Genomic DNA, 27,810 nt, shown 5'->3' with positions numbered 1-27,810 from the left:
CATCTGACTAAAATTCAGGAGTTTTTAAGAGGCAAGAAGAATGGACCTTTATATGCACAAGTTGATCTGATACATGAATTATCTGACAAGAAGTATATATACAAATTGTCTGACAAGTACTTTAAAATAACTATAATTAACATGCCTAAGGACATAAAGAAAAGCAGTAGGAAACAAATGAAATGATGGGAAACTTTCTCAAAGAATTTGAGTATATATAAAATTCAAATTACAGAACTAAAAATACACAATATCTAAAATAAGACTTCAGACACGCACAAATCCAATACGAAAATAATTCAAATGATAACTAAAGAATCAGGAGACCTCAAGCTGTCATAGAACTAGCATTTGCAATTTAACACAATGCTTATTCCTGGCAACACTGACACTGTGGTTGTCACAACTGATGTTAAAAGTAAGTCAAACTGTTCATCAGAATGCAAAATATGTGCAGAGTGGAAGATCAATAGTGAGTTACTCAAACCATTCTGCAAGTGCTATAAAACTGAGTCAAGCCTATCATGGATCTTGGACACTCATGATCCAATGCTTGTAGGTATGACTACAAGTGACCAGTCCTGAGAAATATTCATATTAATTGCAACACGCAGCACAGCCAAGATATATTAACATATATAATATTTTATATATAACATATACAATATAGAATATATCAACACATATATGTTATATAAATAATATATTACATATATAAAATATTGAATACGTAGTATGTTATGAGTAATTATATAATATATTAATGTTTTATCTATATTCAATATTTATAGCTTATATAAGAATGTTATATTTAAAATATATCTCTGAGACAAAAATCTTTTTAGTGAATCACAAATACGTTCTGAGTATCCAATGTGTGGCATTTTATCTACAAACCCTTCTATATCTTTTGTAATTGTCAACAAGACAACATCTTGTCATAATCCAGGTTGTTTCCACACTGACATACTCCCACTGCTGCTTCTTGAGTTCTGGGAGTATAGTTCTGTACCTTGATACCTGCCTTTCTTCTATATTTTATCTGTAATTTTCCTTTCTATGTAGTCCTTCAAATTTCTACTCAAAATCCCAATGGATGGGTCCAAACTGCATGGAGTTTGAAAACTTACTGTTTCCTTTTCTGCGTAAAATTTGATTCATTGTGATAATATTTGCATAAAGATGGAGCTTGTTTACTGAAATAGTAAAGAATGAAGCTTGCATATGTCTTTCAAATAGAAATATTGGCTCCATTTTATAGACAGTTGGCTGTGTTCTTGTCTTACCACCTCCTTGGAATCAGAATGTTATAACTTAATCATCTCTTCCTTTTTAAGTGTGTTTGAATTCCTAGGAGTGATAATCACCCGAATAGTTGATCACTGACAAATTACATACACGTACATTCTTCATTTTCTGTATTTAACAAGTACAATATGACATACAATATATCCCAAGATTATGTCAACCCATCATACAGTTTGTAAACAGAAATTGTAGCAAAGAACTTCCTGAATATTATCTTATTTTTCAGTATTTTACCAAAACATTTTCACCTGTATAAATTTGCCTCATTAGAAATATTAATATTTGATTAGATCATACCTCAAACCTACTTTTCTGGTAAAATGTACATAATACAAGTATTATCACCATAGCCATTTTTAGTTTAGCTCTTAATAGCATTAAGTATGTCTACATTATTTTTAACAAATGTCCACAATTTTTCATTTCTGAGTCTGAAACTCAATACCAATTACACAACTCACTCTTTCCCAATGAGTACTCTAGTGACCACCCTTTGTTTATTATAAATAGCCTAACAGTAATACAAACTTACACTCACATAAACAAATACATATATTCTTATAATATCCCTTCAAGGTGGGTAATAGGTCCATGCTTTGATTTATCCAACTGGCAAAGTAGTAATTCAACCTGATGCTGTTCACAAATCTGTCAGAAAATGAGAGCTCTCTGGACCAGACAGGCAAGAACTACTCATGGCACAGCAAGTGGCATAGAGATCATCATAGTTCCAACGTCATTCTTCTCCTTCTTATCCCCAAACAGGAATGTGAAAAAGCCAAGCCAGGGGCTATGTGAGCAGCAGATGGTGTCACACCTGGGTAACCCTAAGTGTAGGCTACATCAAGTTTAAGCAAACACGCTCTTTTTCTAGGAAAGGAATAATTATCTCACCTTCCAAGTTTAAAAGTTATATAAACCACCCTGAAATGGCCCATGGTACAATGGTGAGCGCTTAAGTCTTGACACTTCCAGAGAGGACTGTAGGAATGCTACAGACCCAAGGAGTGAGTCTCCCCGCCAGAGACATGGTAGATAGTTTTCTTCACATTTCCAATAAGGATGTGGGGGCTTAATGTGAATTTGGGTCACACAGAAAACAACTGTGCCAAATCTAAAATTTATTTCCTCTGACACAATACATAGCATCAAGTACATTATCGCTAAAATGGCGAACTGAATGGAAAAAACAACATTGTAGCACAAAGAGCTATTGTCATTGCATAGAAATTAAATGTAGGAAGAATGGAAATTTAATCACGTGCCTCAATCAAACACAACTTACCATTTCAAATGTCATTATTCATATAACCCAGGAACCCCCAAGATGATATGTCTCTGCTTCTAACAGAAACCAACATAAAGTATTCCAGGAAACCACTATCTTAATCAAATGCCACAAGATTACATGGATTCAAGTCCTTGTATATATATACATATATATGAAAATTATAAAACATGTAAGGAAAAATTCATAATAAACAAGAGAGAGAAGAAATGTCAAGAAATTCAATTAATCAAACTAATTGTATAAAAATCATTAAAATTCTTTTGTACCAAAGGTGCAACAACATAAAAAGTAAATAGGACACACAAAACTGACAACTATGTAACAAGAAACTAAATCTTTAAAAAACAAATAATAGTATCCTGAAAATAATATAAATGACATTCAGATAAACAGAAAACTAATAAATCATAAGGTAGACCTAATGAAATTCTAGTACCAAAATAATAAAGAATTGGTAACTGAGCACTGGACTCAGGGTCTCATGCTTGCTAGCCAACCATTGTATGAATTTTTACCTTTATACTATTAAAATGTGTCCTTGGAATTGGGAGGAGGGAATCATATGAAAGAAGAAAATTAAACCAAATGGAAGGACACAGTCCATTAATTCATTAACCAACAAATTGTAAAGCTCTAAGTATGTGTCAGGTGTTTTTCTTCCTATTTGAATTAGATTTTTATTTCAGGAAATAGTAATATCTGTTCATTCTAAGTGAAATTAGGACTAATTGTGTACATATAATATGGACCAATTTCTATAATTTTATATCATATTATAAGCACAGCTTACATTTCTCTCCATCTCTTACTCATCACATTTGTTTCAACTATGAACTTACTCCTCTTGCTAAACTGGTATATCCCCTTTTATCACACACTAAACACTATATACTTTCTTTTTTAAAATTCAATTTTTCTAGTATACATCTCTCAGAATTCTGCAAATCCTTATTAGAGTGAATTCAATTGCGTCTACTCGAGTTGGCTTAAGCAGATCTAAGTATATCTATGTATGATCAATGGCAAAATAAGGTCAATGAGAACAAAAAGAACTGCAAATATAAAATTTCTATAGGTGAATTTAAGGCTAAAGAGAGACAAAGACATTTCTAAAGACAGACACATTCCTGCCACTCTTTTGGATCTTAAAGGATCTTAGATAGGACATATGAAAATAGCTCTCACCTGAAAGGCTGGATCACAAAGAGCAAATAGATCAAAAGCAAGATTTGGTTCTGCCGTTTATAACGTCTAGTAAAAGACTCCTTGGTTCATTAACCATTCATCACTCATTGCTCTCAAATATTACCTGTGGGTGACATCATTTTTGTCCTTGAGAATACAACTGTAATTTGCATGACTATGTCATCAACGTTGCTAAATGACAGGTGAGACAAGTACATACTGCTGTACCTACATAGTTTAAGTCTATTAAAATACTCATATTTAAAGAATAACAACATGATCCTTTATGTGGAAGGTAACATCTTAGAAGGCAGGGAAAGGACATTAAAGGTTAGGAATTTATAGTTGCCTTTACCTCTGGCTATTCACGACTGATGTGATGCAAATGATCACAACATAGCATGGCAAATCTTTTGGAAGACATTTCAGAGACATCTAGTCCAATCACCTCATTTTAGAAGTGAGGAAAACTGAGGAATCTCAAGGAACCTGGAAGAGGGAAGTTGATTGATACTGCACATGGCTGGCACCTGCTGTTATCTTGTTGTAAACTTTGTTTTTAACAGAGACTCTTGTTCAGACTGGTTCTTGCAAGACATTTATGGTGAGAAAAAATTATTGTTTAGTAACCAGGTGTCCCTTACCTCAATTGCAAGGAAATCAACTCAGTGATATTTCTAATGCTGTAAAGCTGATCCTTCTATAATCTAATGTTGTTTATTGTTCCAATTGAAGCTCATTCACCACATAAAACAAGCATTGAAATGACCAGTGTTAATAAGAAGGGACAAATGCAAGGACTGAAAAAGAGATAGAAGGAAGCTGGACAAAGGTTGCACCTGCACAAATATGTATCTAAAATAGATTATTTCACATATTTTTTTCATTTTATTACATTCTGTACATGGACAATATCTTGTGTCTGTATGTGTGTGGAAGTGTAGGTCTGTGATGGTTTATGCTTCCAGACCCTGGCTTTTTTGCAACTAGACAAAAGTTTATATTCTATTCAACGCCTATAATGACTCTGAACATAGATATTTCACACCATAAGCCAGGCCATTGATCAGTTAATTGTTTACTTCTCATATATATAAACTAGATAAATATATATTTTATATAAGCTATATAAAATATTTTGGAAATTCTCCTAGTTGTTAGTTATTTTTAAAATATGAATAAATGACAATCCGGCAGTACAAAAACTATCTACTGCAGTTTCTGGAATAATACGAAACACCAACAAATGCTTACCAAATTGAAACATTTATATCAGTATATATCCATCATCTTTTCAAGAGAGCTAAGAAGCCTATATTACATACTCTAGAAAGTACAAAGTATTCCTTCAAGATGTATACTATTCAGGTCTGTGCTGTTTAAAAGTACAAGTGAAGAAAGCTGTAACTGAGTCTTCATTTTGCTCTTGGTACATAGTAGGCACCAACTCATCTAACACTGGGGAATGAGTGTACCACATTGTCTACACAGCAAATGTAGAGAGAAAATGTTGGAATAATCATTATATAAGTAGTACACCTTGTAATATTTTATTCTCATCCTGAAGAAGTTGAGGACATTATGAACATAATATATATATTGTTATGTGTTCCAAATATGAAAATTGGAACATATGTCATTAATGAACATGTAATTTCATATGCTTAAGGTATGATGTGAAAACCACTTCCCCAAAGGATGCTAAGTTGAAATATCACAGAATGGATGACAACCTCATGTTTTTGGCCTTGTCTGGTTTGGAACTCCATTGATTTGATGCATAGAGCCTGAAAGAGTACAATCATGTCTCATTTACAAGTCTCATAAAAGTGAAGCAGAAATTACCTATCTGTCAGAGTTACTAGCTGACAGTCCATAACTTCAGACTACATATTATCCTTAGAAGTAAAAACAATAAAGTCAGATATTCAATTTCATTTGAAGTAGACTGTTGGCTAAATCTAATTATCACTAAATGACAGTTTCTCAGAGTTCTAGCTATTTAATTAATTGTATTCAATGATTCCAATGTCCATATGGTCACATTATACTAATAGATTGGGGTCCCAAATTTTTAAATGTTAATTGGTGCAATGTGCAGCCTCCTATCCCAAATCTGTGCACACAATGTATTTAAAAGAATAATCAGATAATAAATGCAAAAGGTAGAAATGCTTATGTTGAGTTTCTCTGAGCTCCATTCTCATTAATTTCCTTTGCAGGGAGTATAAGCATTTAGAGGCGTGTAGAGATGTAAGTGTGATATGAGTGGTAAATTTAATGAGATTGCCCATTGCCCTCAACTCCTAAGCAGTAGTTTCTATTTAAGGATTATCACAGCATTTATGCTCATAGAATCTCATGGAAGATTTTTTCCTTTCATAACTTAGAACAGTAGCTAACCTTGAAAACTTAAATATAATGTTTAATATTTTAGGCATGAGATTTAAAGGCTATCAACATACTGTCTCTAGAATTTTCTGGCTTTCTAAAAACCAAACAAACACACTGGAAATAAAATTTGATTCATGAATAGTGGTCAAATTAGATTTTTATTTTTCATAGAACAAGAAGCATAAAAAGAGAGAAAAGCATCTAAACAATTCAACCATATTTTAATATGTGTGAAATGCATTAATAAATTAAATACTTCTTTAATATTTGCCATCATGTATGAAAGTTTTGGAACTAGACTTGATTTTCTAATTATTGACCATTCTCATTACCAACAACAGCACCTTTATATATATATATATATATATATATATATATATATATATATATATATATGATACTGTATATATATATATGATACTGTATATATATATATGATACTGTATATATATATATATATGATACTGTAAAATGGATTACAGTTACATGAATAAGGTAATGAGTACACTTCTTATTGATCATTGTTACCTCCTTTGTTTTTCCCCTATTATCCCTTCCCTCCCCACCTCCCCAACTTCCCCCATCCCAATCTGTACAGTTCATTTTTAACATAGTGTCTTGTACATCTCATTGTTACAGTGGGTCAACCTGTATCCTTATTTCAAGATTTTGCTATTTCCCTTCCCCTCCCCAAATTAGAAAAATATATATACAAGATGCAGGGCACCGGAATCAAATACAGTGAAAACAGGGGTTATACCATGAGGGAAGAACATACAAAAGAAACAAAAAATAATCCCACAGTACATTATAAGCACATTATAAGCAGCAAGAGAGATAAAAACCTCTTGTGTACCTGTCTTGGGGTTCATTTTACCTAGCATCATCTTATATGGTCATATGTACTTTCTTGCTGAACAAGGCAATGAAAAGGGAGCCTACCATTTACATCTGAAATGCCCCTCACATCCCTGAAAAACAATGTGCCTTAAATTCTTCATTAGTCTTCCATTGCTTGCTGGTTTCTACAAACATTGAGTTAGCTTTTCATCATTATGAAAAATTCTTTAGAAAAACAAAGTGGAAAAGAGCTGGAGGTATGATAGCTCATACCTGTGATTTAAGCTACTTGGAAAATGGAGAGCAGCATTGTCCCAGGTCATCAAGGTCCCATCTCAATCAGTAAAAAACTGGGCCTGGTGATATGTATCCCAGCTAAGTGGGCAGCAAAAATAGGAGGATCACCAGCCTAACTGTACTATAGAATGACAGAACGTGATAGGAATAGGAAACATCCCAGAACTTGTCAGCTTTTGTCACAGTAGTACCGTTCCCTAACTGAGCCAAGGGAGAATGATATGAGAATGACAAAGGTGCACAGTATGTGCCATCATGTAAGTAGCAGTCTCCATACAGTAAATCTGAGAACTAACCCTTCGATAACGTCACAGTGATTCATCTACACATGCTTCTTGGATTTTTGCTTACCATAACTAAGGAAACATTACGAAGCTGACCTGTATGAATGCCCTGTGAAGGCATATAGGCTAGAGATTATTATTCCAACACAAAGAATATTCACCTAAAGTCTTTTTGAATACTCCCATATTCATCCCACTGGTGATGTCTTCATTAGAACTGGAACTGTGCAGCCCGTATTTGCCTGCATCTGCAGAGGTGCTGACGAAGTTGACTACTACTTGACATGCTTATGGAGAAACATTGCTCCCTAGTTCCTTACAAACCCATATTCCATCATGCAGTATCTTCTAATCTCACCTTCAGACATGTTCTCTTGATTGTGTACATGGAAATAACTTTCCTACCTCATTCTGTGCTTATACTGGCCAGCCTCAGAACAACACTATTTTCATTTCTTTAATAGAATTGAACCAATAGACTTGCATTTCCAAAAGGGTCCCATCCTCTCCTACAGACAATAATCATAGTTCAAATGAATCTTGCAGAAAAATTCAGCATAATTCAAAATCTCTGGGAACATGAGATCTTCCTCGTGGAATTGTGGTGCTTAATATTCCGTATTTCTTTTTTGCTTATCTCCATCTGTAGCAATTCTTTATTGAGTCTGGTTCTTGTAGAAATGTATTTTTATTCAGTGTACATCAAGAGCCACCTATTAGAGGATGCCTTTACCCAAAAATATCATCTTTGTGAACTGTAAATATTAATGCGTATAGAAATCAGCAGTTGGATTATTTTTTAGTGATAATTCTGTTTCTCTCTAACCTATCAGATTTCTATCTATATTGTAGGATATTTGATTGGCTTTTCAACTGGTTTGGGAAGTGGCATCCTATTTCTCATTCTGTCTCTACTACCAAGAAAATTGTGTTTGCCAACACACTTTCTCTGCTTTGATCTCCAATATTTAAACAAAACATATCAGTCTTAGTAAAAATGTAACAGTGCTTCTTTGTATTGGTAATTCTCTTTAATTTTTCACATCTATCCTTGGAGAACGCCATCTTACAAATTGTACAGATGAGAAAACTGAATCTCAATTAATTTAATTTTTCTAAGGCTTCTGTGACTTGACCGTCCCCCACCAACCTCTTTCTATTACACTCAATTATCTGCTAGCATGAATTCTAGAAAGTTATGTAGCTATGATTTAGATAAATTTTAAAAAGAAAGAGTTTAGTATTTACTTACACAATAAATTTATTTCAAAAGCTGTAGATCAAAATGAGTACTTGCCTAGCAAGTGAGACCCTGTGAGACCCTGGCTCAATTTCATTACTGCAAGAAAAAAGTTTATTTATAGTATGTTATGCATTCAAAAATCATCTACTAATGACAGGGTACTGAGAACAGGTACTTACAAGCTCAAGGATTACAACTTGGGGAAATCTAAAATCAAGGAGATGAGACCAGTTTTGGGGTCCGAATACAAATAAATGACACAACATTGTTGACAAATATATATATATATTTGTCAACATATATATAAATATATTTGTCAAGCAACTGATGAGGAAGAAAATATACTAGGAAAGAATAGGAATGTTTATCATTAGAATATGTTGAAAAACAAAGAAAGTACTGCTATCACTGAAGTTAGGCAGAGCTACACAAGGAAACTTAACATTAAATAAAAAAACAATACATTGACATATAATGTATCCTGTTGAGTTAGATACTAGGGGAGGACAAATTTGTGGGCTTGGGAGAGAATTAATATGGATGCTGTTTATTCCAGGAGATAAGACACAAAAATGCGGGAAAAATGTCCATATTATATCAGACAAGATCTTGTCATTTTCAATATCCACATAATTTTCCTTTCAGAAGAAGGAAGTTCTCTCCTTATCCATGTTCTCTCCTTATCCATGCTCCTGTTAAGTTCATAATGCCTTGCCCATCCAAAGTAAAATAAATAATTTATTCAAGAACAATCCATGCTGGACACTGGTGGCTCATGTTGATGATAATCCTAGTTACTCAGGGGGCCGAGATCTGAGGATCATGACTCAAAGCCAATCAGGGTAGAAAAGTCTGTGAGACTCATCTCTAATTACCGAAGAGCTGGTAGTGAATTTGTGCCTCAAGTGGTAGAGAGCTAGCCTTGAGCAAAAGATCTCAGAGACAGCACCCAGGGCCTGAGTTCAAGCCCCAGAACCAGTACCAAAAAATAAAGAATATTGCATTATCCCACCCAAATATGAAACTGTAATTGAGAACATGAGAACCAGCATGAAGCAATCACTCACAGAAAAAGTACTTGTGTGGTTTGGAAATATTTGAAAGAATAGTATTGTTCTTACCATGGATGATGCCAAAGGATATTTACACATATTTGGTTTAGATATTTCCAAGGACAGAGGATTTTTTTTCTTGAAAATAACCTATATAAACTATTTAGAGATTAAAATATCAAGCTAAATAAGTTAATAATGAACTTGGTGGCTACAATATGAAAGCCAAGGTAATTCATTTTCATTTAATAAACGTAATGCAATTCACAGTCTGTCTTGCACAACATTCTTAGATATTTAGACAATTTTCAGGCTCCAAGGATTAGCCACTTAATATTCTTCACTTGTTGATGTAAAACAGAGGCAAATTTTTATCTGAAGTTAATTTTCAGCTTTCATTGGGAGAAAAGATGCCCATTATCAGTGTTCACATTTTACTTGATACCACTAGTTCTTAGAAAATACCTAGAGAAAATGGCATCCAGTTGGTCCAAAAATCAATGAAATATCTGAAAAATATACACTGCAACTTCAACAGAAAAGTCTACATAAAAGAAAATGTTTAGAAGATTCTGATTATAATAATTCTCCATTTTTGACTATCCTTCTAGCTCTAGTTATACCCTCTTCTCATGCAGTTAATGAGCTTTACAAGAGTATGCAACAAGCCAGGCACCTGTGGCTCATACCTGTAATCCTAGTTACTCAGGAGGCTGAGATGTGAGGATTACAGTTTGAAGCCAGCCCAGGCAGAAGAGTCCATGAGATTCTTATCTCCATTTAACCACCGGAAAACCAAAAGTGATACTGTGCCTCAAAGAGGTAGAGTGCTAGCCTTGAGCAATAGAGCTCAGGAACAGCACCCAGGTCCTGAGTTCAAGCCTCATGACCTACAAAAAAAAAATAAAGTGTGCAACGAACATTTTCTGAATAAGGAGACATAGGGGAAAAACAAATAGCCATCCTGCTCCTCTAAGGTGTACTTAACCATTCTTGTACAAGTGATTAAAATGGTATCTTGCCGCACTTATTATTAGTCAGCAGAGATTAAGGTTTAGGAAATTTACTAGCAAATTTTCTTGAAAAATTTAATCATTCAGAATTTTTAATGAAAACAGTCTTATCCAGAATAATCATGAAAAAAGAAGTATCACCTATACAGGGTGCACTGACCAATCAGAATAGGCACTCCAGAGATCTGTGGCAGTGCAAACTGGATGAATGCCAACCCTGCCCTGCTTTACATTTGCCCAGAGCGTCAGACAGAGTTTCAATGAATAGACTCTGGAAATGCTGCTATCAAGATGACAGATGGGGTTGAGGGCATAACTCAATGCTGGAATACTTGCCTGGCATACAAAGAACCCTGGGTTCAATTTCTAGCAACATATGCACATGAGCAAATACCCCCACACACACATACCCACACACACACACACACACACACACACACACACACACACACACACACACACACACACACACTATGACAGATTGATCAGACGCATTTAGTGTTTTTCCTTCCTACGATTCACGAAAATATGGTATAGGAATTTTTTTTTAAGAAACTAAATTTACTGAAAGCAGGGGGAGCAGAAAAGGTGATAGCAGTAACAACACTTGGAATCTGGAAAGCAGATGGATGATTGGTACCTAACATAGTATGCTGAAGAAAGTCAACTTATTTGCATCATTGAGAAAAGCAGAGGAACAATCCAAATTGCTTCATGGAATCTTCTAAAGATTTATGAATATGCATCAATAGTCACCACAGAGAGGAGGTGAAGGGGACGATCCACAATATATTTCATCATAAGCTCTAACATGACTGGACCCTGGTAGTTCAAAGCCAGGACAGGGAAGTCCATGAGAGTCTTATGTCCAGTTATCTACCAAAAAGCTGGAATTAGAGCTGTGTGTGGCTCAAGTGGAAGAGCACTTGCCTTGAAGAAAACAAAACAAAACTTAGGGACAGTGCCCAGGATCTGAGTTCGAGACCCAGGATTGGCACACAAAAAAAGCTATAACAAGCAGTGATCATTTTCTTTTTCACCATTCTAAATCAATATATGTCTGTTGCTTCCAAATGCTATAAAGGAGTTATGATCCGCTAATATGTCTTTGGACTGGGGGTGAAATGCTCCATTGAGGGCTGAGATCTTACTGTGAAAAAAAGAAGGTTAATGGTCAGCAGAAAAATCTATATCTTTCTACCTATCATCAATGTTGAGGCATATATCCTGCAGAGCCTGCATCTTCTATGTGGCTCCCAAAATGCTTACAGCCAGAAAGTTACCCTCAGGCAAGATACTGGAGGAGTCTTTTTTCTAAGGTTCTGCCTATGTTAAGAAGAACTATAGTGTCCGTTAAAGAAAGCATGATAAACATATCTTCTAATCTGCAATAGTTTTATGCCTTCTCCCTTTGTGCCTGTGGTAGGCCTGCAGATATTTTGGTGTGATATTTATTGTTATTCTTCTTTCTATTTGATTTAAGAGGGAGAGACCCCTTGAGAAAGGCTATAAATTAAAATGTCCTTGACCAGGAGGAAGGTTATGTTCAAGTGTATGTGTCAGATGAAACACAAGGAGGAAGTGGAACCAAAATACATGGAATAGAATTATTACTCAAAGATTCAACCAGAGGGTGATAAGAAGTCTACAGATATCAGAGTTCAATCACGGGAGAAAGCAAGGCAGAGGATTAGACAATGTATGAAGAAAGATAGAAACTTATTTGCATGACTACAATGTAACTACCAACCAGTCCAAGTAACTATTTGCACTACTCTCCACATCCACACTTGCTTCCTGGTTTACTGGGGCAGAAGAAGAGGGTTGGTTGGAGAAATTGGCCCTTAAGAAAGGGGAAGGGAGCGGGCATTGTGGCTTATGCCTGTAATCCTAGCTTCTCAGGAGGCTAAGATCTGAGGACCTCGATTCAAAGCCAGCCAGCTCAAGTGGTAGAGCACTAGCCTTGAGCTGAAGAGCTGGGGGACAGCGCTCAGGCCCAGAGTTCAAGTCTCATGACCGACAGAAAAAAAAAGAAAGAAAGAAAGGAGAAGGGAAATAACAAAATGCTGAAATAAGGATACAGGATGACCCATTGTAACAATGACATGTACAAGACAGTATGTTGAAAACGAACTTTACAACTTTGGGACGGGGGGGGGGGGGGGGGGGGGGGGGGGGAGGAGGCAGGAAGGAGAGGGATGGTAGGGGAAAATAAAGGAGTGTATAACAATGCTCTATAAGAAATGGACTCATTTACCTTACTCATGTAACTGTGACCCCTCTATACAGTATCTTTGTAATAAAAAATACATATTAAGGGGAATAAAAGGACATGGGTCCCTCAGCTCATCAGCTCAAGGCTATCTCTCTACCACTTGAGCTACAGAACTACTTCCAGCTTTTTCTGCTTATTTGGTGCTGAGGAATAGAACCCAGGGCCTCATGCATGCAAGGAAAGCGCTCTACCACTGAGCCACCTTCCCAGCCCTTACAATAAAATACTTTTAAAGGGCTTTTTGTTTTTGCTTTTGTTTTTTAACGTACGGTGTGACGTTATTTCTTTTTTCTTTCTTTTATTCTCTTTGTTTTATCCTCTGTTGTCACTGCTTTTGATCTTGGTACCCTGTGTATTACATATACCTTTATCTGATTTAGGCAAGGGAAGGTGAGACAAAGGACAAAGGGTGAACCAATGCAACAGAGATACTCGCAAGACACCATGTTGGAATGAAAATTACAACTTGGGGGGCAGTTAAAAGGGGGGAGGGAAAGTGGGAGAAAATGAGGGAGGGGGTAACAATGTTCAACAAATATACTCACTACATTATTTATATAACTGTAAATTCTCTATACCTCATCTTTACAATAAAATAATTTTTTAACTCATATCACAATTAGAAATATAACTTGTATTAAACAGATACCCTGCAGAGAGAGGGAAATTTTTGCAAAAACTTTTTATAGTGTCTTTATAGGGCCTGGAAATAAAAAACCCTCTGTACAGTATTTTCACAATAAAAAAATAAAAATAAATAAAGATATGGAATAATGTAGGCAAAAGGAAAAAAAGAAATATCCATTTAGAGGGAAAATTGTAGTAACTTAAAATCTATTAATGTTTAAATAAAATGACAGAAGAATTAGGTTTAGGAAATCTCACAGAAAACTCAAGAAAATAACGTAGAGGACTCCACACAACATATTCAGGAAATGGATCGTTCAAATAATGGAGTTTCAGCACAATAAAGAATCCAAGAAGAGTTTCACAAATGGATAAAATGCTTTTCTGAATGCCCAGCACAGACATCCATAGACTCCACGGTAAATGACACTGTTATTAAATTTCAGAACACACTGAAATAGACACTATAGGAACTTGCAACTTCAGATCCACAAATTTGAGACATGGAAACATGGATTTAAGTCTTCTGTATCTTTAAATAAGATTGGCAGTAGTATGCTTCTCCTATAGTTTGAGCTTTTAATTTTATTGTCCTGTGGTCCTAAAAATCTATATTTCTTTACTTGTTACTCCACGACAAAGCCTTACGCACTTCAGGAGAGTGTTTATGAGCCATATTCCCTAATATTAATTGCAGTGATGGATCTACCTATTCATGCCCATTTATTTATTGTTTATTTATTCATCCATTCATTAGGTAAACTTTATACAAGTTGTATTTGAGAGGGAGCAATAAATACCTTTCCTCTGAAGGTAGAGATATTTGAAATACAAGTACAAGATCAGCAGATGAAAATAAAATGTCAGCTATTTCTCTGTTAAAAGCTGAACTGCAGAATGTGCTTTTGATGTCTAATAGTTCATCGAAGAATTATCAATCTCAAGGCCTGACTCTAGTAAATAAAAACATGTTACAAATGGCACCACCAAGCACAAATCAGCATCTGATCACTCCCCTGAAGAGGAAAGGATTCATCTTCCTATGAACACAAAAAGCCAACATGGGATGAGGATTCCAAAACTCTCATCATGCTGGATTTGTTATAACCAACTTACCAAAGCAATGTATCCTCCTACCATGTGAAAAAGGGACAAGTTCAGCACGAGAATGTCAGGACTGCTACTAGAGTCAGAACAAAGAGAAATGACTCAAGTTACCAAGGCATCTATATCTTTACTAATCATCATTAGTTTAAGCAACCAATGGTGTTTAAACTCCCATATCATGGATTTATCTTGAGAACATCTAAAGATCATCAGAGACTATCTGAAGATTATTTTATGTGTTAAACAATGTTTCTATTATTAGGTGATGAATTTCATCACCTTTTAAAATCTTCCATCCTATTCATCTTTTAGTAATATAATTCCACCAGCTATCCTTTGGATATTATTTGCCTGAGTATATTATCCAAACCTCATATCTCTCTATCATTATATTTTAGGGTGTTGAAAGGAATGTTTAAAAAATATCCAGATCAAGCATCCATTTCTTATCTAGATTTAATTAAATTTAGAAATTAATATATTATTTGCATATGGCTTTAATATCTAATTTTATGATCTCAGTATAACAAATTTCTATGGTTTATTTATTTCTGTCTTAATTCCATTAGATTGAGTGAGTCTAAATCCCTGTGTGGATTAGTAATGTATATCTTCCATATCAGTTCCCAAAGTGCTCAGTCTTAAATTTTTAATATTTATTAGAATAAGAAAATATTTATTAGAATACATAGCTGTCACAAGAAATATTAAAAAGTAATTAGGATTTCTCATTCTTTCCAATATACTACAAATATGCTAAAGTATTTTTAACATTTTTTCTAATGTAATTATAGCTTATCCTTAATTTCTAATCATTGTTAGTACTATTTTTTTCAGGTAATCTGCAGTTATTCAGATGTTAGTTATTTGAATCACTAATTACAACTTCCAGCATACTTCATCATTTTAGGTTCAGGTTTTTGCATTCCTAACTCTAGCAATTATTTTAGAATTGATTGGAAAGTGATCAGCACTTTTTTTTTTTCTGTCATGGTGCTTGAACTCTGGCCTGGGTGCTATTCCTCAGCTCTTCAGCTCAAGGCTAGAACTCTATCACTTGAGCCACAACATCATTTCTGGTTTACTGAGTGGTTTATTGGAGATAAGAGTTTCAAAGACTTTCCTGCCTAGGCTGGCTTTGAACTGTGATCCTCAGATCTCAGTCTCCTGAGTAGCTAGAATTACAGGCATGAGCCACTGGTGCCCAACCTGATCAGCACTTTTTTTAAAATTGAAAATACTATTCTTCCTACATATTCAACTTTACCCTGAATTCAGTTTTGATATTTGTCTTCTCGGAAGTTTAGCTTTTTAATCTACTTAGTTTAGCATCTAGATTGCTAGTTTAAATTAACCTAAGGTTTGTTTTTATAAGGGCAAACCCTTTTTTCACTTTAAAAACCTTGTCTTTGATCCCACAGAATATCATCACCATGTGCCTGTATATTGATTGTTTTTTATGATTTTGTCCTTGTTGCAAGTCTGCATCATCATCAATGTAAACAACCCATAATTTTTTCTAATTTTTTAACAGAACTAGCAATATCAGCCCTTTTCTTCCTAAAATAAATTCTCAAACTGTTAATATCAATAAATTGCAGATTTTATTAAATTCCATTTTATTGTATTTTTAATTAGTATACTTTTGTTATATGAAGGGCTTCACTCATATTTCTATGGGGGCACATAATATACTGACCCTAAGACCAGCATAGGACCTGTATTCAACTGAATTTATTACAAATTATGCAAAAAACTAACTTTTATCATTTTAAAAAATGTTCTAGAATACATTTTATAGTACTGTTTTTAAAACAGCTTATTTTAAGCCTTATAATAAAAGATCTTAAAATTATTTGACACTTTCAAATTCAAACACGTGTTTTTTCTGCTAAGATCTTTGAAAATCAATAAAGTAAATTTTGGACTGGAAAACCAGTGTGAAATAAAATATCAGGAACTAGAAAAAAAATCTAAGCAATGTATTTTCCATTTAGAAGTTCTATCCTAAAACCAAACCAAAAAACACGCATTTATCATTAATTACAAGAAGTCTACTATTCTGTATTTGAGGCAGTGACAAATATATGATAATGATTTTTTATGTCTATGTTCAACATTACAATAAATCATGCTACTTGAAAGTAAGCATTAATTCTAGTCAAAATCTCACATTCCTTTTCCATTCCAAGTTCATCTAAATAACAATCAAGAGTACTATATTATGCTTACATATCTTGACAAAAAAGTAAGCTATTAATTACTGTAAGATTTAAAGAGAGCCAGACATGGTAATATATACCTCTAACTCCAGCATTGGGAAGAAGAAAGGGGAGGATTGGAGGATTTAAGTTCAAGGGCAGTCTGTAATGCACAGTGACTTCTTGCTAAAAAAAAAAAAAAAAAACTGTATAAAACAAGCAAGCAAACAAATGCACACCAATGCACACACACACACACACACACACACACACACACACACACACACACACACACACACACACACACACACACACACACCACTTAAAGAGGAACTCAAAGAACTAATTAAATCTTACATCTTCACACCCTATTCTCCCCTCAGTGAAGGATGTCATGAGAAGAAGAATCTCAGGCTTAGAATATAGGAGTCGAACAGGAAAGCATAGCACTTTCAGATAGACATGTACATGAGGCTGCACAATTTCCAGGGACCTGTCTCTTCAGCCATATGTCCCCTTACTGTAGTTCTAGTCTTATGTCAAAGTCTGCATGGCAAATTATTATTAAAGTTACTCAGTGGTTATCAGAGTGCATCTCTATTCAAATGACTCATCTTATTGTTTACACCTTTCTGGCATGTTTCCTAGGAACTAGGTTAGGCCTCAGTGGATTCAAGATCTGATTAGACATCCATAGCAAGTTTATTCAAAAACATACATTACACCAAATTCCTCACCATAGACCTTTTTCTATTGCATACTCTATCTACCTTATTAAATGTAAAAGCGTACACTCATATCCAATTTTAATCTTTTATGCTGCATTCTGACTTGCTACAATATTATTATGTTATTTATGTTGGAAGAAACTGAGTTGGGGTAATGTGTTTTCATAATTTTTACAATTTATTCATTCTCATAATTATTATGAAAAGTTTACTTGGTCAATGCCAAAATTTACTAAAGAAATTCCTGTACTCAAAGAAATACTTACACAGAAGAATGACAATATTTAAAAGAATCTCAAAATTATGTGTATAAATTGCAGCAAAATTCATTTTTGTCAATAAATATCTAGATTTTCAACATATGTTTAAGTAAATAAATGTACCTAAATTTTGTAAGCCAAAACCCTACTAATGAACACTAATTACATAATTTTTCAGTATTAATTCACTGTTTAACATCTTGTGAACAAATGTGTGTAATTTTCTTAATTATTCTCATAGACTTGCTTCCTAAACGTGGAATAATTGTGTCTTGTTAACCACACACTTTAAACACTTCTGATATATTTTGGAAAAATTCCATAAACATGGCTATTTTCTTTGCCAGTATCAGTAATATTCTCTTCACTCTCCTGGTTCTACGAACTGGGAAAAAGATAATGGGTACCTCATTGTGTCTAAGATGATATTTGTTACTTCCCAATGACATTAATTTTCTTTAAAATTACATTTTTCATCAATTGAGTCATTATTTTCTTTTGCCATTCTTTTCTAGGAAGAGGAGTAGCTTTACATGGACTGCAAAAACTCTTTCTGTGTTGAAGATAGTGTTGCTGAAATATATATATATATATTTTTTTATATTTAATCTGCCATAACGATGTGTCCCCTTTCTTTTGTTGGTGTTTTGTGTCATGCTGATATTCTTTTTTTGTTTAACAATGTTGTAAGTTTAGAAGGCTCTGCCTAAAAACCTATGGGTTTTCTCAGACCTATGAATAAATAAAAATATCAATGCATTCATTTTGCTTAATTTTCAAGTAGTTATATGTAAGTCTTTGATCCTGTAAATATTTGTTTAGAGAAGCTATGGGCTAAAAACTTACCTTATTCTTCAAATATTAATTTAACTTTCTAGCCAGCAAAATATTTTTACTAACTTTCCTTTTTACTGAAACAGCTCTCATTTTTTGTTGGTGTTGTTTTTTTAATGCTTTCATCTTAAAGCTCATGACTTATATCTGGTTTTTTCAAGGCAGACTCTAGGTCAGCCAGACTTTGACTGTACTTTCAATGCTTAGAATGCATAGGACACGAGAGCATAGGATCCCTGAGATCCACGTTTGAATGGGACGAACCAAGGTGCAACAACAGTCACATTAACTCTTTATCACCGCTTCTTATTGTTCAGAAGGGAAAGAAATAATTGTACCACTTCCATTCTATTGTTGGAAGAATAAGAGTCATTATACAATTATCTATTCAGCAATATTCATTGAAAGCACACTATTTTAGACACTTTTGGGAGTACTATGATTATAGGTCTCTAGAAAACTGATTACCTCGAGAAACAAATTATCTTCCCTTCATGATTAAAGTATGTTCTGTAGACCAGCTCTCAATATCTATACTTGCTCTAATTTTCCACTATTAGAATGGTGAAAAGAGATGCTCCGTGTTTGAGGTTTTTAAGATACATCAAAGATCAAAGAATAAGTGTGTAGCTGTGCATTCCTCACACAGTGGTGAATGGGCTTGGTAACTAGGTGAGCAAATTCACAAGAAATACATGCCAGCCATGCAATTCTCTTTATTTAACACAGAGAAAATAAATTAATTTTAAACAGTCTATCTCATTTAGTGAAATGAGTAGAAGTTTTCTAGTATGTGGATTGATAAAATAGCGATAAAGTGAGAATAACCCCCATGCTCACAGCCCCAAGGAAAAGCCAGTGTGTAAGGAGAAAGAGAAGCTCTGATGTTTAATTTCTCTGCACACAGTCTTCATTTACCTTTGGATATTTCCACATGAATTCTGCCTCTGAACACTTCCAGCTGCTTGATAGATGAACAAAAATATTCCATAATCTGCCATCCCAACTGTCAACACTCTCTATAGGTAACATAATTGATCTTTTTTGTTCAGAATTTAAACTTTCATTTAGCGATGCCCCAGAAAAGTGCATACATGACATCCACACTGCTCTTCACTGCTCATATGTTACTTAGCTCCCTAACACTTCTGTTTCTTCATATAACACAAGCATAATAACCAGACCTATGAAATTGAGTTGTAAAACCTAAATCAGCATCTAAACCCATACCTGTAATGCACTTAAAATGTTCCTGACCCTATAGCCAGTGGCCTGCAAATCCTACTCTGTGAATTGGCACCCACTACCCCAGAGCAGATACCTCCCGGAGCAAGCTACATCCCCGTTACATATTTCATGGCACCACCCATCAGAAATATATCAAAGCTTTAATATCAAGTTATTCCTAAACTAAAACAACTGTCTTTCTTCCTCCAATCAGACCTACATATAAGCCACCAATGGCAGAAGTAGAAATGTACAGTCACCACTGTGTTTTGTTAGTATGCATACATACTATTCAAATTTTGCTTTATGTTTGTTTAACATATCAATGTAATAAAATTCCCAGACACATATTTTTAATGATTCTTTGGTTATCTTTGGTATTATTTGCAAGATTAGCTAGTTAAATTTCTTTAAGAAAAAAGTTATCAAATCAGATAATCATGCCCCAGTTCTGACAAGCAGATTTCAGAGTGGTAGATGAAGAAATGCTTAGGCAGAGATATCTTATATTTAATATTTTAATATGAGTTAATATTCCAATACCACCATGTAGCAAGAAATGAGTTAATGCACAGACACTGGTTAAATGAAAGATATCTTCCCTCAACTTGTACTCTTATAAGTTAAGATTGGTCTAGAACTTTCTTAAGGGAGTTACAGAAAAAATGGAGGGCATAATCCAGGAGGAAGATAACAACAAATCAGGAAGCACTGAGATAAGCATTTGTTGGTAACACACCCAGATACCAGGATTCACTAAGGTAAGTACACACAGGATCTCCCCCCATCCTTTGTCTTTAGGCAGGATTACTGCAAAAGGTCAGGTGCTCATAATCTTGTGTCTTTACTTAGTATGAACTAACATACAATCAGGAATTTCCATGGTATCAATCACACTCCAAGCACTAGTCCAATCTCCTGAAGCCAGTCATAATCCCCAAATGGAGCTAGGTTTCAGAATGATAGTGTGTGTGTGTGTGTGTGTGTGTGTGTGTGTGTGTGTGTGTATGAGAGAGAGAGAGAGAGAGAGTTTATGTGTGTGTGTGTTTGTGCTCATCCATATGTATGCAGGCATACGCCTGTCATCATCATGGCTTAAACTCACACTATTGTTCAGTCTTCTTACTCACTGCTGCTGCTCTTTTATTTGAGCCATGGTTCAGTCCAGCCTCTTGCTGGTTAAGTACAAATGGAGTTTCAGATTTTTCAGCCCAGCTTGCTTCAGACCTCAGTTCTTCAGATCTCACCCTCCTGAGTAAGGAAGATGTCAGACAGGAGCTGCTGGTGCTTGCACTAAGGGTGTGTGCTCTTGCTTACCTAATTTTTTCAAGGTTAGTGCTTTACCACCTGAGCCACAGCATGACTGCTGGCATTTTGGAAGTTAATTGGAGAAAAAAAATGTCTTCAGATTTACTCACCCAGATTGGCTTTGAACCTGAATCCTCAGATTTCAGCCACCTGAGTAACTAGGACTATACTTATGAGCCCCTGGCATCCAACAAATGTTTTATTTCTTAACAAATGTCAAGATCAGATCAGAGCTTGGTATGTCTACAAGTATTAGCTGCCAGGATGTTAATGATATTTTGGTCTCTTCTCAGATACTTCTTACTGCAGTCATAATTCTTAGTATTAATATTTACATTAATATTAATTATTAATCTATCTCAGGTGTTAAAAGTGGCATGTGACTGAAAGCAAAGCAGCTCTTCTGGCTTACTCCTACTTGTCCATCAGACCTGAGGTCTTTCTAGCTGCTTTGCATTGTATTTATTGATGATAGAACTCCAGAACCTAGATCAGTGTCTGCCTCCCGAATGAATGAATGGAATATCAGCTGAGAATAGCATGAGAAAAAGTTATTCATGAATCTAATCCAGACACCAATTCACAATGCTTATAAAACTAAATCCCTTAAAGCTGAAATTTATGTAGTTATCTTGGAAAAAAAGTTTTTTTAATTGCCTAGAGTCCTCATAGCGCCTTGTTAAGCTCTAGCTTAACAAGAAGTATAAAACCATGACTAAAATATTCACACTCCATTCCAGTCCCTATAAAAAAAAAATGAATCACTAGTTTATTCATCTTGCCTAATGGCACAGAAGGGCAAAACAAGTACCCAAACAATGAATAATAATGCAAGAGCTCAGGCTGTAAAATCAATATGTCAGATGAGCAAGCTTTGCTTCGTTTTAATGCTCTCATCCCTGCATGCGGAGAGCTTACATTCTGAATTATATATACGTATTGACCTAATTACATAAATATTGACTTTTCCTTATATAAAGCTTTTTTTGTCTCACTGTAATTACGATGTCAATATTTGTGGCTGTGGTAACATTGAATTTAAATCTGTTAATTGTGACAGATTGCACCATGCCTTGAGATAATTCAGTCACATGGCCTCAGAGCACTGGTGACACTAGATAATAAGCGACAAGTCAATAATTCCCTAGATATAGTGTATTAACATAGACATCTTAGGAAAACAATTATTTCTTCTAAATAATTTAGGTGGTCCTAAGCTTATCAGATTGCATCACAAACAAAAGTAGATCTTGGTCTATGACGCTCCCTGTGTTTTCTTTTTCTTTGTTTAAAAAATAGAAACAGTTCATCCTTACACTTAATCTGCAATCTACTCTATAGACAAATTCTTTGATCTACTAACAGGTCTTTTCCCCCATTTTTCCAGCTATGTGTACATATAAAGTATATGATTTAATATTCTTGCTCTGTCTGTCTGCCTGCCTCTCTCTCTCCCTCTTTCTCTCTCCCTGTCTGCCTCTCCCCCTCTCTGTCTCTGTCTCTGTCTCTGTCTCTCTCTGTCTCTGTCTGTCTGTCTGTCTGTCTGTCTGTCTGTCTGTCTGTCTGTCTCTCTCTCTCTCTCTCTCTCTCTCTCTCTCTCTCTCTCTCTCTCTCTCTCCCACTCCCTCTCCCTCTCTCTGTTTCTCTCTCTCTCTCTGTGGCAATATTAGAGTTCTAAATTCAAGATCTCATACTTGTTGTGTACCATATGAGCAAGCACTGTACCAAATGAACTATGCCATCAGCCCTTTTCTTCCTTCATGATTTTTCAGAGAAAATCTCATGTTTTGGCTGAGATGCCTTTCAGACTGTGATCCTCCAACCTATGCCTGCCCGTAATTTGGATAAAAAGCATATACCATCATACCCAGCCCACTAATTTTCTTTGATATATTTATAACAAATATCCTGTGTTTGATCTCCTTTATATGTGCAATCTAAAACAGTAAGACTTGTAAGAGTATAGAAGAGTGAATGCCAGGGTTTGGAATGGAAGAAGGGAAAGATGCTGGTCCAAAGGTACAAAGTTACTTTCCAGCAGGAAAAATAAGACTTTGAGATCTATTCCATAGAATGTTAACTGCAGCTATTGATAATATGTTGTATATTTTTACATTACTAAAAACAAATTGCAAATGTTCTCATGAAAAAGGTCTATATATTATTCAACTTAGTTTAATTATTTCCATCAAATTGATTCATTTTAGAATTGCTTTGTATCCATAAATATATCCAATTATAAATTGTAAGGAAAATATGAAAGAACTTACTTTACTAAGAAATAGGATCTATAGAAATTCTACCTATAATGGGAGCATGACAGGAGTAGGATGAATGAAAAATAAAATAGTGAAACCCATTAAAATATGAAAATAGAATAATGAACCCCGAAAACAAATGAAGAAGAAGGAGGGAGGGAGAATGGAGTGAATAATTCAATGTATATGCTGCAAAATTAAGAAAAGTGAGGGGAAAAGTGAGTTGGAAGGTGTGGGTGATAATATTGAAAGCAATGACTGCTCAAGGTGTATTGTATTCATAAATTGCTTTGTTAAATGGTGACACATTTATACAACTACTGAAAGATAATTTTTTAAATGGAAAAAAATGCTTAAAATAGGAATTAAGTAGGTTCGTAAATAAGCCTACCAAACAGAATGGGGTGAATTTGATTGAAGTATATTATATGCATGTATGAAAATTTCACAATGAAATATGAAAGACAATGAAAAATAAAAGAAAGAGAAACTCTACTTCTAAAAAATTCCTGTTCAATTATCTTCCCGTACCTGATTTTATTTTCATGAAAGGCTGTCACAATTACTATCACAGATGTAGCAATAATGCCATACCTCAAGATATCTGTTAAATTAATTCAATTTCTTTACTACCTTATCTATCAATCCTATTACAAAAATAAATCTCAGCCTTTGAAGTACGGTAAGTTGGATTTTTTTAGTTTTAGTAGTCTTTCTAAGGATTTTCACACAAGGAGTTGAATCCTGTAATTTAAGTAGGGAAAGATTATTGCACCAAATTAATCATTTGGAGATGGGCAAACACAGAGAAAGCTACAAAAGAAAAAAGAAAAAGAAAAGCAATGCATGGGTTCATTGGATTTACAGGCTGATCTAGACTCATGTGAGGTGCTCATGCCTCATTTTGTACTCTTTTATTTGCCCTGCAGGGATGCCAGATGACATGAACTTCAGTGATGTAAAGCAAATCCATCAAAAGGACCACAGCAGTACGCTGGACACAACTGGAGCAGGGTGTGCGGCAGGCACTGAGTGTATGGCCCTTGGTCTCATGGGGGCGCTGATGTTACTGCCCAGCCTTTGGTAATAGAACTCACTACTCTTCAGTCCTGACTTACCTTCTTGCATTCTTTATTTCTCTCTTCTCTTTATATGCCTGGAATAAAAGATCTTTTTGAATGTAACAATTATATTTATGAGACGGTATGTCATACTAACTTCCTAGAAGCCACGTTGGAATATTCACAAAGTACCTAGAAATCAATGTTTAAGTGATAGACTATTCTGAAATATGTCTTCTTTGACTATAACTTAAACCATCTTAAATGATAACATAATAAATTCAAAACTGTGAAAAGCTCAGAAGTGACTGAATAGGAAGGATTTAGTGCATATGGAATTTTATTCTTCTCAGCTCTAAGCCCCTTTCTTCCTAGATTGAAAATGTTTTCATTTAAAGGTATATTCTGCCAGACAATGAAAACAATACATAGTATTGCTTAATATTTGAAATAGAATTACATGAAGTCAACCAAAACTCATTGGCAAGTTATTATGCATGCGTTTTCAAGCGAATCTTCCATTTTTGCAAGCTAAAGAAGAAACAAAATTACTAAAAGTCTGTAAGTTATAGCATAGGAGATTTTACATAATTCTATTGGAGATATTACTGTAACTTAGCCATTGATAAATTTTAAAGCACTTTAGTAGCATCTGGCTTGTAGTCCATTATATTCAAAATTCATCTTCAGTACTGTAAGTTTTTATTCTTTCCTCTCCCTTTGTCCAATGGATGTGTCTATGTTGAAAAGCACATCTGTGCTTCCAATAAAGCTGTTGATTGTTTGATGAAATAGTTCAAAGAATAGTGGTCATTTTCTTCTTCAAAATATTATTTACTACCTCTTTTCAAGCATGATATTGACTAAACAATTATCTATCTATGCACTTCAAGGTTCTGATGAATGCCTACAGACAGGTAATGGATCCAAGGTTCTTTTCTATGTGCACACTAGCAGAGCTGCTAATTCTCCATCCCTAATTTCCCTGTTGTGATAAGATGCCTCACTAGACACTGATAGAATACATCTAAAGCTGTATTTAAGAAGGAAGAGATAAGTCGGCTTTTATTAAGAAGTATCACAGCTAAGTGGTAGCCAGAAAATATAATTAATACAAAGTCACAGAAGAGAACAGAAAAAAATGTGAGATGTCTAAAGTAAAGAAATCAAAAAAAAAAAAGAAATCAAAAGGTTTGAAATGACCTCTGACAAACTACTGCCAAGGACTCATTCTATAGCAAACACTAATGAGGAAAAGTCAATTTCACCAAATCAGGACAACAGTCTGGTCAAACCTGTGTTCCTAAAGTTCTCAATTAACCAAGTGATTTGAAGATAGTCACTTTAAGTTACAATATTTTTAACTACCTATTCAGATTCTATTGTCTATATAAATATATGCATACACATATATGTATGAGACTTTGCAGATATATATGCACATATATGTATGTACGTATGTATGTGTGAAGTCTCATGGACTTTCCTGGCTGGCTTTGAACTGAGATCCTCAGATCTCAACCTCCTGAGTAGCTAGCATTACAATGTGAACCACCAGTGCCCAATTCAGAAGCCATGTTTTCTTTGTAAATTCTGAATGCCATTTCCTTAGGTGTCCACAGCCTACTGTGATGTTTAATACCTAACCCACTCAGGGTCAAACTCACAGGCCTAAAATAGCACACTCCACAAACTCCCAACATACCCAGGGCACTACCACCTCAGCTCTTTATTTAAGCCAATCTTGGAGAAAGTCACAATCACTCACTTGATGCATTCTAACCCCACTCAGCATTGATATGCTTTGGCAAAATTTCTGCCCTCAAATTAAGGGGTATTTAATTTTAAGACAAACATACTAAAGGGTACAATTTAGGAGTCTAAAATATGTATCTGATCAAATGAGTTGGCTGAAAATAATTTTAGATATGCCAAGAAATTGATGGAAGCAAAATAGTAATAAAGTCAATAGACACTATGAGTTATTTGTTATCAGCTTTACATATTTACCTAGGTGTGTTCTATCTCTAAGGTATGCATCTTTGAGACTATACAAACCAAAAAAATGTCACAGAAAGTCAAAATTCTGGGAGCTATTCAGAATTTCTTTAGGAACTTGAGGCATAATTGTTAATATTCTCAATGAAGATATTCATCTTTTAATACTCAGTTCTGTGACATTTTGTATTTATAGAGCTCTCTATAATTTACAAAGCTCTTTAAAATAAGGTAAAGCATTTCATTTGACCTTCTTCAATCCTAGAAAACGATAAGATTTTTAGTCAAGAATAAACAAGAATACAGATTCTTTTTGATGATAGCTACAAAATTGGATAAATAAGGTCTGAGATCAATGGTAAAATTGCTAGAATGTGTTTACTTTCCATGATAAAATAATAGGTAATACCTAAGTGACTATATACATATTTAACCTATCACTCATATTTTATACTGAAGTAAGTTAAGCAAAATTGTTTGGTTGAACTTGTGTTCCTTTATTTTTAAAAAGGAGGAGGAGGAGAAAAAGAGGAGGAGGGTAAAAAGGAGGAGGAGGAGGAAGAGAAGGAGGAATTTGAGACAATAGAAAAGAAACATAAAAACTATTTAGAATTATTTAAGGCTCCAAACTGAGGCTTAAAAGCAAATATGATTAGCTATATATTTATAATTGCATAATTTTCAAATAGTATATTTTACTAAAACATAAATCAAAAGGAAATGCAAACATGGCCCTTTTCCCCAGTAATTGTTTTTACTCTCACATGTTCAAATTTCATTCAAATACATCTCTCCCAATACATGTCAGCTACAAAAAAGGAGAAAAAAGTATGATGTATCTATCTATCAAGGAATCATGAAATTTCTCTTTGTATTTTGTGTAACTGATGGGTGAGTGTTCTACCCCTTGAGTAACAGTACCACTTCCAGCTTTTCTGAGTCATTTATTAGAGATTACACTTAGGACATTTTTAAGGAAAAGAGAGAGACATGGGGAAAAGTGAGTTGTAAAAGTTTAT

At 34.6% G+C, this 27,810-nt stretch overlaps 1 protein-coding gene across 2 annotated transcripts in view; it reads left to right on the top strand.

Moving 5' to 3' along the window:
• Gpc5 (glypican 5) overlaps positions 1-25,559 on the top strand; it is a 1,051,553-nt gene extending 1,025,994 nt beyond the window's left edge. The window contains exon 8 of one of the 2 annotated variants that reach the window (XM_070002745.1): positions 24,662-25,559. In XM_070002745.1, coding sequence (XP_069858846.1) covers positions 24,662-24,819 — 158 coding nt within the window. In that variant the 3' untranslated portion in view covers positions 24,820-25,559. The remainder of the gene's footprint in view (positions 1-24,661) is intronic. The other variant, XM_070002746.1, reaches the window with a different exon arrangement.
• The last annotated feature ends 2,251 nt before the right edge of the window (positions 25,560-27,810 follow it).

Source organism: Dipodomys merriami, unplaced genomic scaffold (genome assembly GCF_024711535.1).
Source record: "Dipodomys merriami isolate MVZ:Mamm:240054 unplaced genomic scaffold, mDipMer1.0.p SCAF_6, whole genome shotgun sequence".
Lineage (NCBI taxonomy): Eukaryota > Metazoa > Chordata > Mammalia > Rodentia > Heteromyidae > Dipodomys > Dipodomys merriami.
The sequence above is the reverse complement of the archived record's forward strand: the minus strand, read 5'-3'. Positions and strand labels throughout refer to the sequence as shown.